The 12061-nt window shown below is 50.0% G+C and overlaps 1 protein-coding gene across 1 annotated transcript in view; it reads right to left on the bottom strand.

The window, feature by feature from the left end:
* Positions 1–8682, bottom strand: part of LOC308462994 (cytochrome P450 3A12-like) — a 29205-nt gene extending 20523 nt beyond the window's left edge. The window contains exons 1-4 of the mRNA XM_080981113.1: positions 8380–8682; positions 1678–1771; positions 1475–1527; positions 27–126 (exon numbers count right to left, since the gene is read on the bottom strand). Coding sequence (XP_080837239.1) covers positions 27–126; positions 1475–1527; positions 1678–1771; positions 8380–8450 — 318 coding nt within the window. The 5' untranslated portion in view covers positions 8451–8682. The remainder of the gene's footprint in view (positions 1–26; positions 127–1474; positions 1528–1677; positions 1772–8379) is intronic.
* Positions 8683–12061: the final 3379 nt, after the last annotated feature.

Here is a 12061-nt window from a genome sequence, read left to right as displayed (position 1 = left end):
GCATCGCTTAAGACATGAGCCCTTACCCGGCGGTTGGTGAAGGTGGAGTAGCACTCTTTAACGAGGACAGTTTTAATAATGACGGGATCCATCGTGGCTAATATAGGCTGCCGGCCATCGTAAAACCTGGATGAAGAATAAGGAAGAGAAGAAGGCACATCCTACCAGTTTTATATTTTGAAAAGCCAAGTGTGTTGCCCTGAGCTATGTGTTGCATTCCCTGCCCTGGCGCCCTCCATATGTGTTGGACTACATCTCCCATCACCCCATGTTGACAAGGACTGATGGCAACTGTAGTCCCAAATATCTCAATGGTGCCTGATCTGTGGAGGCTGACTAAGGGCTCGTTCCTGCTTTTCCCATGGCTAGAAAGCAGAGCTCTGGGTCGTTTCCTACATGAGACATGCTTTCTAGACATGATAGGGATGCGGGTGGCACTGCGGTCTAAACCACTGAGCCTCTTGGGCTTGCCAATCAGAAGGTCGGCAGTTCGAATCCCCGCAGTGGGATGAGCTCCCGTTGCTCTGTCCCAGCTCCTGCCAACCTAGCAGTTCGAAAGCATGCCAGGGCAAGTAGATAAACAGGTACCACTGCGGCAAGAAGGTAAACAGCATTTCCCTGCACTCTGGCTTCTGTCATGGTGTCCTGTTGCACCAAAAGCAGCAGTAGATAAATAGATACCGCTGTGGCAGGAAAGTAAACGGCATTTCTGTGCGCTTTGGCACTTGTCACGGTCCTCTGTGCGCCAGAAGTGGTTTAGTCCTGCTGACCACATGACCCAGAAAGCTGTCGGCCTGAAAGCGGAGGTGAGCACCGCAACCCCATTTGACTGGACTTAACCACCCAGGGGTCCTTTACCTTACCTTTACCTTTTATCTCTAGACATGAGTCAGAGCAGTTTTCCCCTTGCCCTACTCCATTCCCAGGGAGGACCCACTCTTCAACTCTAAATCAGAATGAACAGCAATCTGGACAAAACCCAATTGCCATTTGCTCTGATTGAGCACTGAAGAGCTGGAGGCAACAGAAGGGAAAACCTAAAAAAGGTGGGGCAGTCAGGAGAGTCTCTGGCTACCAGCATGTTCACCGTTTATGGCAAGCTTTTGAGATCCCAGAGACATTGCAGATTAAGGTTTCTGTTTCAGAATATTTCCTCCTTGGGATCAAACAATGGGGCTTGGGATGCCCTGAGAAATACAAGCTGGTCAGAATCAGAAATTCTCTTCTTTTTTCCCTTTCCTTCCTTTCTCTCTCTCTCTCTCTCTCTCTCTCTCTCTCTCACACACACACACACACACACACACACACACACTTATTTTCAGTTTGTGTTTTTATTTGGATTAGGTTTTTTTTAATCCTTGATAGAAAGATATTGAATGTTTGATACTAACCTCTGCATTTTCATTCAAACCTAAATAATCTGTTGGAGGGGGAAAGGAAAAGAAATACAAACTGGTCATAAAAGGTCACTTACCCCCAGTTCCTCCCATATTTCTGAAAGCACTCTGTATCAAAGTTCATAAACCCCTGCGGAACAATATTTCAGAAAGTTAAGAACAGCCTTTCTGGGCCAGAAGAAGACCCAATTTATGGAGCACCTCTGATCCCTAGAGGAAGGAGCAGACAGGGGTCTTGGCAAACCTCTTAAGCATGGCAGAAATGTCCCCAGACACTCACCTTACGATACGACAAGAGAGTTCCGATGAAAGGCAATGGCCTCGGACCTGGAATGCCCAGATTTCGAAAATGGCTGTATGGCCAAATTCCATATCTGTTTTTTAATGAAAAGAGAGAGAGAGAGAGAGAGAGAGAGAGAGAGAGAGAGAGAGAGAGAGAGAGATGCAAATCTGGCAGATGATCATTGACAGCAGCAGAGCATAAAAAGTTGTTAAGGGTTCCGTGGGGAAACCTGGCAGGTTGTTGTGCCTGATAAAGTTGTTGGAATTCCTGCTCCATGTCTGCAGTCATGGGATTGTTGTCTATCACATGACAGTATATGTTTTGACTCCACAGAGTGGGAAGTGACGGAGACAGGATGTTTGTGTTACTGTGTTCTGTGAAGTGGGACTATTGTCCTTTGTTCTTTTTCTCTTTGCTGTCTGATGCTAGAGAGAGAGGGAGCCATGTTGCAGTGCTCCGTGTGAGTTTGTATGTAAATAAAGTAGATTAGCCAAAATGCTGAGTTGCTGAGGTCTGTTATGCATGATGCGCAAACTCTGCGGATCCCTAAGCGTGCCGGTGTCAGTTGGCATCGGTCGCTGTGATGTTCAGGCTGAAGAAAGCTTTTGAAGCTCCCGAATGACAGACCAGGAGGGAGAGAACATGCCAGTCGGGCATGTGTCTCTTCCAGGGTCCTACTCGAGTGTAGGCTGAACTCCTGACAAAAGGCACCTCCTGCTGAACACACATGCACACAGAGCTAACCTTTTGGGGGTGGCACGACAGGGCTCAAAAGGAGAGCCCTGCAGGTGCATTGATGCTTTCCATCTGTTCTTGCCTGCTGACCAAAGGATGCAATTGCAGGTGGTTTGAGCTGGGACGTCTTCTGGTCCCAGTGGTCAGGTGACCTGCTTAGCATCCACAAGATCCCAGGTTCAGTCCTCGGCATCTCCCGGGAACCTTCCTTGGGCTGGCTCCATGTTTGAGGCGACCCTCCTCAGCTGGGTCCCCCGGGAGGCTCCCTGGACATCACACACACACACACACCACCCAATTCATTTGGGGGTCAGAAATGGTGCTGGCAGTTTCATATCAACAACAACATCAACATCATCAACAACAACTATTTGTTCCCTGCCCATCTGACAGGATTGCCCCAGCCACTCTGGGTGGCTTCCAGCTTATACAAAAACATAATAGAACATTGCAGATTAAACACCCTGTGTCTACTCAGGAGTAAGTCCCGTTGAGTCCATGCCTACCCTGGCCTCAGGGAAGTGCATCTAGGACTGCTGCCAAAGCTTAAGGAACTCCCTTTTGAGTAAACTCGCTTAAGGTTGCATTGCAAAAGGGAGTGAAAAAAATGCATGGAACTTTTCCTTCCAAAGCTTGCCTTGCATTTTAGACTTCTGTATTCTACCATCTCCTGTGGCTTTTGGAAGAAGCAATGGATTAAAATGTCCCTGTTCTCCTCCTAACAGTCAGGAAACAGCCCAACAGGAGGAAGATGAGAGAGGAATGTAAACTGATTTTTAACTGTTACATGACTTTGGAAGGAAGAAAGAAAAAACCCAAACTGTTGTCTAGCATTTATTCTTTTTAAGGCTTGTTCTTACTTTAATCCTTTGTAAACAGGTCAGGTCACACCTATTTGCTGGAAGACTGTTATGTACTGAGTTGAATAGGATCCAAACTGAAGCAGTCTGATTGGTCCTAGAACAATAGGATTCAGAATGCAGCAGTCTGATTGGTCCTAGAACAATGCAGCAGTATGATTGGTTGGCAGGAACCACCCAATCCTGCTCCAGATAGAAGTGAATCCACAACCTGATTGGCTTACAGTAGAATTCCAGAATTAGCCAATCATGTGCAGCCCATTGTGTAAATAATGTATATAAAGCAGATACTGTGAGGGGACATTTATTCATTCCTCCTCACCACTATGAGCTGAATAAAGAGCATGAAATCACTTTGCGACTCTGAGTATATTTCACTGGCGACGAGGGTGGGATCCCGCTGAGCTGACTGCCACACACAGCACCGCAGCACCGCCAACTGCCGCACCGCTGCCTCGCACCGTGTATCCAGGCTTCAGCTCCGGGGCACAAGGAACTCAGAATGGCAGCCAACAGCAGCTTCTCGCCATTCAACCCAGCATCTGGAGACTGGGAAGCGTACGCCTCCCGTTTCACCTTCCTCCTAGAAGCCAAAGGGGTCACCGACGAAGAAGACGCCAAGAAGAGGGCGATATTCTTCAGCGTCTGCGGAGAGGAGACGTTTGAAATTGCCCGGGCTCTCCTTGCGCCTGAAGACGTCGCTACTGTTCCATACAAAACAATAATGGAACAGCTGAAGGGGCACTTTTCGCCGCAGCCCTCAGTGGTGGCTCGTCGAAATGCCTTCTACGCAAAGCGGCAAGCCCCTGGGGAAACCATAACTGGGTTTGTGACCTCTCTCCGCCAAGCCGCCCGGTTCTGCAACTTCTCAGAGCTGGAGAACATGCTTCGTGACCGCCTCGTCGGTGGCCTGAAGGATGAGAAGCTGCAACGACGCCTCTACGCTAAGAAGGACCTAACGTTCCAGGTCGCTCTGGAGGAGGCCCTGGCAACAGAAGCTGCCGAGAGGTCGACCCAAGAGGCACGGCCGAGCCTGCCATCCCAACCGAGGGTCCACCATGAAGACCTCACCGACGACTCAGGATCTGACAGGGAGGAGGTGCACCGAGTACAGCAGCGCACTCAAGCAGCGCACAGACCACAGCTGCCTCGACGAGAAGGAGGGAACTGCGCAAGCTGCGGGGAGAGTCACGAGAGGAGGACCTGCCGTTTCCGCAACGCAGAGTGCAGGCAGTGCAGAAAATCGGGACACATCGCCCGGGTGTGTCGGGCTCGGCCCACCCGACACCAGGCATCAGATGACCAATCCAAGAGCCCCAGGTCCCGGGGCCCAACGCACCAAGGCAACTCGACGGAGCTCACGGACTTCCAGGTATACCAGTTGCCCCACCCCAACGTAGAGAAAATTTATGTAGAGGTACAGATAGAGGGGGCCCCATGCCGCATGGAGCTTGACACGGGTTCAACTCTATCCATAATCTCGGCAAGGACCTTAAGGAAACTGTGTCCCACTGGGGGTCCCAAACTCAGGCCGGCCCCATTCACCCTCCGGGACTTCCAGAAACGTAAGGTCCCCACAATGGGGGTGGGGACCTTCAGGGTGCAATACCGAGGGCGGACGCGGCAACTGGACTTGCTTGTGGTCAAGGGCCCCTACATTAGCTTACTGGGATTGGCATGGTTTGGACCACTGGGGCTAGCTGTCACCGGGGTGAACCACACTAGCTTACAAGTGGACGTGGACGCCATATGCAAGGAATTTCCAGGGGTTTTCGATGGGAAATTGGGACAGTATACGGGCCCCCCCATTGCGCTACAGCTTGACCCCGCAGTACGACCGGTCAGGCTCAAGGCCCGCCGGGTCCCGTTCGCCTTGAAACCCCGTATAGACGAGGAATTGGACCGACTCGTAGAGCAAGGAGTGCTGGAGCCGGTGCCTAATGCTCCCTGGGAAACCCCAATCGTCACACCCGTCAAGCCTAATGGTTCGGTCCGCATCTGCGCAGACTACAAATGTACCATAAACAAGGCCCTCACGGCCCACGCATACCCAGTGCCAGTGGTCAGCCATGTCCTTGCCACCCTGGCTGGGTCGAAAATTTTTGGCAAGCTGGACTTGGCCCAAGCATATCAACAGCTGCCAGTAGATGAGGCCACAGCAGAGGCACAGACGATTGTGACGCACAGAGGAGCGTTCAGGGTAAAGCGGCTGCAATTCGGTGTCAGCGTGGCACCAGGCATATTCCAGAATATAATGGACTCTCTCCTTAAAGGGATTCCTGGCGTCACCCCCTTCTTCGATGATGTGTTGATTGCCGGCCCCACACCAGAGGAGTTTGAGGACCGCCTCCGCACCGTTCTGCACCGTTTCCAGACGGCGGGTCTCAAGGTGAAGCGGGAAAAATGTCTACTAGGAGTGCCTCAGGTGGACTTTCTGGGATTTATGGTGGACGCAGAAGGGGTCCACCCGACTGGGGACAAGGTACGGGCCATTTGTGATGCCCCAGCGCCCAAGAGCAAGACTGAACTTCAGGCCTTCTTGGGACTATTGAACTTTTACCATTCCTTCCTTCCCCACAAGGCGGCGGTAGCGGAGCCCCTACACAGACTCCTGGACAAGCGGGCCCCTTGGGTGTGGGGCCAGCGCCAGGAGGCCGCATTCCAGGCAGTCAAGGACTTGCTTGTCTCAAACTCGGTCTTGGCACACTTCGACGAGAGGCTGCCGGTGGTGCTAGCATGCGACGCCTCACCCTATGGCATTGGAGCTGTCCTGGGGCACCAACTCCCGGATGGAAGAGAGGTACCGGTGGCGTACTTTTCCCAGACACTCAACACAACCGAGCGGAACTACTCGCAAATCGACAAGGAGGGTCTGGCAATCGTAAAGGGAGTAAAAAAATTCCATGATTTCTTGTACGGGCGGCCCTTCACCGTGGTGACTGACCACAAGCCGTTGCTTGGCTTGTTTGCCCCCGAAAAGCAGACCCCCCAAGTGCTGTCTCCTCGCGTCCTCAGGTGGTCAATTTTCCTTGCCAGCTACCAGTATGCACTGATTCACCGACCTGGGAAGGCGATGGGCCATGCGGACGCCCTCAGCAGGCTACCACTACCGGAAACAGGCCCTGACCCAGCACCTGCACAAGAGGTTATGAGCCTGGAGCTGCTTCCCGACCGCCCCATTCAGGCACAAGAAGTTGCACACCATTCCAAGAAAGATAGGGTCATCTCCCGGGTCCTGGACTGGGTGTGGAGGGGATGGCCCAGCAGCAGCCCCGGGCCAGAATTCGCCGGCTACACAACCCGCAAACATGAACTGTCGGCCCACAAGGGGTGCCTGTTATGGGGAAGCAGAGTCGTTGTTCCCCAGCCCCTCTGCAAAAGGGTCCTCACAGCCCTACACGAGACACATCCAGGGGTAGTAAGAATGAAGGCCCTTGCCAGGAGTTATGTGTGGTGGCCGGGGATCGATGGAGAGATAGAGGCCTGGGTCAAACACTGCCAGGCCTGCCAAGAATCCCGCCCAGATCCCCCAAGGGCCCCAGTCCAGTCCTGGGAGTCCGCCCGAGCACCATGGTCACGCCTGCATGTGGATTTCGCTGGCCCCTTTCAGGGGAAAACATTCTTCATAGTGGTGGACTCCTACACCAAATGGCTGGAAGTCGCACTGGTACCGTCCACTTCCACGTCCGCAGCCATCCGGGTACTACGCAGGCTGTTTGCAACCCACGGGCTCCCTGACACTCTCGTCTCAGACAACGGGACTGCATTTACGTCAGGAGAATTCCAAACCTTCACAGCGCAGAACGCCATCCGCCACATCCGTTCGGCGCCGTTCCACCCTGCCACCAATGGCCAAGCAGAACGCATGGTGCGGACCACCAAGGACACCCTTCGCCGCATGACGCAAGGGGACTGGGAGTACCGCCTTGCCACATTCCTTCTAGCACAGCACAGCACCCCCAGCTCAACGACTGGCCGGAGCCCCGCTGAACTACTAATGGGTCGGCGCCTTGCAATCAGATTGGACCGCCTTCACCCCGATAGAGCTCAGGATGAGGTAGTGGTGGGGGAAGGCAGGAACCCCCGGACCTTCGAGGCCCAGGACCCAGTGTACGCAAAGAATTTTGGGGCAGGCCCAGCATGGGTACCCGCCACAATCACCAGGGTCACTGGCCCCGTGTCGTACGAGGTGCTAACGGATGGGGGGCAATGCTGGCGCCGCCACTGCGACCAGATACGGCGACGATTCCCGGGAGAAAACCAGGAGGAGGACAGGTCAGAGGAGTCCCAAGGGAACAGCGGGGCAGTGAGGCCCATAGAGCAGGAGGGGCCAGCAGGAGAGGCAGAATCAGTAAATACAGAGAGGACCCGTGAGGCCGAAAGGACACCGGAACCAGAACCACGACTGAGCGAGCCGGTTGCACCAGACCAAACAGCCGCATCACAGCCAGCATCCTTGGAACACGAGCCAGAACCCGGAGCCCGGACCAGGGAACACCCCAGGCCACAACGCACACGTAGGCCGCCGGCATACCTTGAGGACTATGAATGCGACCTCCCGGGCAGGACTGGAACTTAGAGGGGAGGGGTGTTATGTACTGAGTTGAATAGGATCCAAACTGAAGCAGTCTGATTGGTCCTAGAACAATAGGATTCAGAATGCAGCAGTCTGATTGGTCCTAGAACAATGCAGCAGTATGATTGGTTGGCAGGAACCACCCAATCCTGCTCCAGATAGAAGTGAATCCACAACCTGATTGGCTTACAGTAGAATTCCAGAATTAGCCAATCATGTGCAGCCCATTGTGTAAATAATGTATATAAAGCAGATACTGTGAGGGGACATTTATTCATTCCTCCTCACCACTATGAGCTGAATAAAGAGCATGAAATCACTTTGCGACTCTGAGTATATTTCAAAGACCTTCCTGGATAAAGGGATTGTGGAGAGAACCTTCCTTAAATCTGAAGGAATATCCTTGCAGTTCAGAGACTGGCATCTCTTATGGCTTTCAGGGGAAGCAACAGACTTAAAATCCCCCCCTTCTCCTTTTCACAATTAGAAAACAGCCCAAGAAAAGGAAGACAAGAGAGTGGTACATACAGCATGAAAAGGCCCAGAAGGACAACGAGAAGGGACCATGTCTCAGTGGAGAAGCTTGGAAGGAGATTCATCTTCTTGGCCCTTGGCGTCTCTCTGCCTCTGGCTTTGATGGAAGATTTCTATTCTCTTTCTGCTTGATTCATGCTGGAGCTCAAAGGGCGAAAAGAATTTCACAATATCGTTGGCGATCTGTTTGTGTTCACTGCAATTACTGGGCCAAGCTCGATATGAAAAGAGGTCGGGTTGGGATTCCTTCTCTTGGATGGGGCAAGGCTGGAGAGGCTGCGTTGCCATGGGTCCTTTCTTATATAACAGCATTTCATGCCAACCTCTTCAGAGGGCGCAATCTGCCTGTGCAATGTCTCTGGTGAAAACCGGGAAGAGAGCTGGGCTTGCAAAGGGAGGGAGGGCTGCAAAAAGTGAAGCCAGGGTGCTCTGCTGCGTCCAATTCCTGCACCGTCGCCTCCAAAGCCTGCAATTTCGTGGCACATTCCTCCTCCCCCTTCTAGGCCTCCTTCCTGCCGCTTGCCAGGAATATCTTGGCTAATACAGAACAACAAACTCCTGTGTTGCAAACTTAACACAACAAACAACACAAGCAACACGAAGACCAGTATACTAGATAGCACTGTAGTGCTTATTGCATAATATACATGATTTAGTACAACAAAACAAAATGTGTACACTTGTAAATTCTCTGGTATATTTGAAAACAAATGAACACACGTCTGTCAATCTTTGAAAGTTCGTAAAAGTATAATAAGTCTATGGTTGAAACAAAGTAATAGATGCTATCTATTACTGTGGGCTGAGCGGTAAAACTTTTTAGGCATTCATGGTGCCAAAGTAGTAAGTGAATAACAATGTAGACAGTGATTTCGGATAATCTGACTGTTTCACTGGAATCTTCTTCAGCACAACTACAAAAGAATTCAAATATGAAACAATGACCTGTGTACATGAAAGCTATATAAACTTCACACATTACAATCCATATTGTTAAGTTGTGGGTGAACATATCAGACAACACAGCGATTCTTCAAACAGCTCTTGTTTGTTCAGAGGCCAGAACAGAACTGAACTGAAGGGTTCAGTCAGCCTGCTTATATAGAGCTCCAGTACAACGTAACTGTAACAATTTTCTAAAACTATCCAATCACTGAACGTCACTTTCGATCCCTTATTTGCATATGTAGACCTGAACTATCTACAGTATCCCCCTGCTGGCCCAGGGTGAGAACTTCAGTACATAACACATATGCTACAACTACAATAAGAAGGACAAAGGTACATACCCCATAGATTAGAAAAATGCACAAGGAGCAGTGGTCATGAGGATACGTAACCGTGTAATCATGTATATTATGCAATAAGAACTACAGTGCTATCTAGTATACTGGTCTTCGTGTTGCTTGTGTTGTTTGTTAGGAATATCTTGGCACCAGGGCTTCCCATTCATGGAGGAGCTGACTGCCGCCCTTGCTCTGCTCAGCACTTTCTTCTGCAATAGCCGTTCCGCATTGGTAAGAAAACAATCTTTCAGCATCTGCACTTTGGAACTCCCTGCTGATGGACACCAGGCAGGCAACTTCGCTGCACTGTTTGCGGCACCTGCTAAAAACATATCTGTCTGACCATGCCTGCTCAGATGTACAGAATGCTGGTGTGTGTTTTCACCTGCTTCTTAGCCTATCGCTCCTTTTAATTATTTTTAAAACTGGTTTTTAAATAGTTATTTTAAAATGTCTTTTCTGGTAATTCCAAGGCCCCCTCAGGCTCCCCTCCTACCACACTACATTCTTAGGGCTCTTTTTCTCTTTGAACTGGACTTTGGCACTTCAAAAAGAGATCTTCAAATGGAGTAGGTCTCTTTTTAAATATATTTTATTTATGATTTTCAGTTGTATACATTTCAATAATTTTACAGTCATTTTGACATTTAAAATCTTGACTTCCTTCCCCCTCTTTCTGCGGTTCCTTAAACTTGTTTTTCATATATTCTGCATATCCAAATTCATTTAATTTGCTCATTTATTCACCTTCTTTAAATATGTACTCTTATAAAACTGCAGGTTGTTACAATTATCCTGCCAATGTTTTTATATGTTTATAATTTATCTGTAAATATTCAATAGACCATTTCCATTCTTTTATTTTTATTTTTTTTAAATGTTATCTTGATTTGTTATTCTTCCGGGAAGTTTTGCCATTTCTGCATAGTCCATCAGTTTTTGTATCCATTCTTCTTTCATCAAGTCTTCTTCTTCTTTCTTTGATAGCTTCCTGAAGAGCTCCATCACTTGAATGTCATGGGTACAGTCATACCTTGGGTTACAGACACTTCAGGTTGTGTTTTTTCAGGTTACAGACCGCTGAAACCCAGAAGTACTGGAATGGGTTACTTCCGGGTTTCAGTGGCCGCACATGTGCAGAAGTGCTAAATTGTGCTTTGCCCATGCACAGAAATGCCGAATCGCAACCCGCACATGCGCAGACGCACCACTGCGGGTTGCGAATGTGAATCCTGCACAGATCACGTTCACAACCCGAGCGCCCACTGTATTTAATGTTATTTCTTTGTTACATTTTTATCCTGCCTTTCCCCCCAAGGAGCTCAAGGGGACACAAACGCTTCTCGCCTCCCTCATTCAATCCCCACCACAACTCTGAGGCAGGCATAGGTGCCGGCGCCCTCAGGCCTTGAGTGCCCGAGCACCCACAGAATTCCCCATGAAGGGGCCGAGCACCCACAAATTTCAGTGCTGGGGTCAGGGCCAGATTTAGGTTTGATGAGGCCCTAAGCTCCTGAAGGTAATGGGGCCCTTTCTATGTCCAGCTGTCCTTTGCCAACAACAAATTGCCACTGTTTTTTGTGTTGAATATATGCTATATGGGGATTTATGGACCCAATAGGTATCTCAAGCCATTTGCACATCTTGCCGTGCAACCAGTCCATGCAGAATGTAGGCACCCTATATATAGAAAGGAGCAAACCAGTGATGTTTTAGGGAGCAGGCTAGCAGGCGGGGCCCATGACTTACATCATGGGAGCCTACACAACACAAAACACTGTTGCTGGATGTACTGTAGGTTTTATTTTATTTGATTTTTATCTTATATTTTGGAAATGTACATCCACGTTTCTTTCCCTTTAAATTTTCTGGGGGCCCCCAAGAGAGTGGGGCCCTAAGCTAGAGCTTGTTTAGCTTATACGTAAATCCATCACTGGCCAGAGCCATGAACATTGCATGGCACCCATGGTTGCGGGGCCAAACTGGCACTTGGATAGTTTGAGAGGCAGTGACTGGCCCAAGATCACACTCAACGAGCTTCATGGCCGAGTCAGGATTTGAACCCTGGCCTCTCCCAGGCCTTAGTCCGACACTCTAACCACTATACCACACACCTCATTTGCCCTTTTTGTTGAAGATGCATTCCAGCAAAGGGTAAATGGCCAGCCCCCCAACCCCACCGCCTTAGTCAGAAATCTGGGGATAGAAATGTGCTGTTGATGGATTTCGAAGCAGACTTTGATGAGCATCGTGATCTGTAGCCCGTGACCTTTTCCTCGGCCTTCAGGTAGAAATCAATCGGCATTGATCAGTGCAGAATAGCAATGATCCTCTACGCCGAGGCTGTCACACAAGCTGGGGGCAGAGGTTCGGCCACTTCTGAATGCCAG

The sequence above is a fragment of the Podarcis pityusensis genome (genome assembly GCF_964106645.2).
Source record: "Podarcis pityusensis genome assembly, chromosome: 14".
In the NCBI taxonomy this organism is placed as follows: Eukaryota; Metazoa; Chordata; class Lepidosauria; order Squamata; family Lacertidae; genus Podarcis; species Podarcis pityusensis.
Note: the sequence above shows the minus strand (reverse complement) of the source record. Positions and strands in the feature narration are given on the sequence as shown.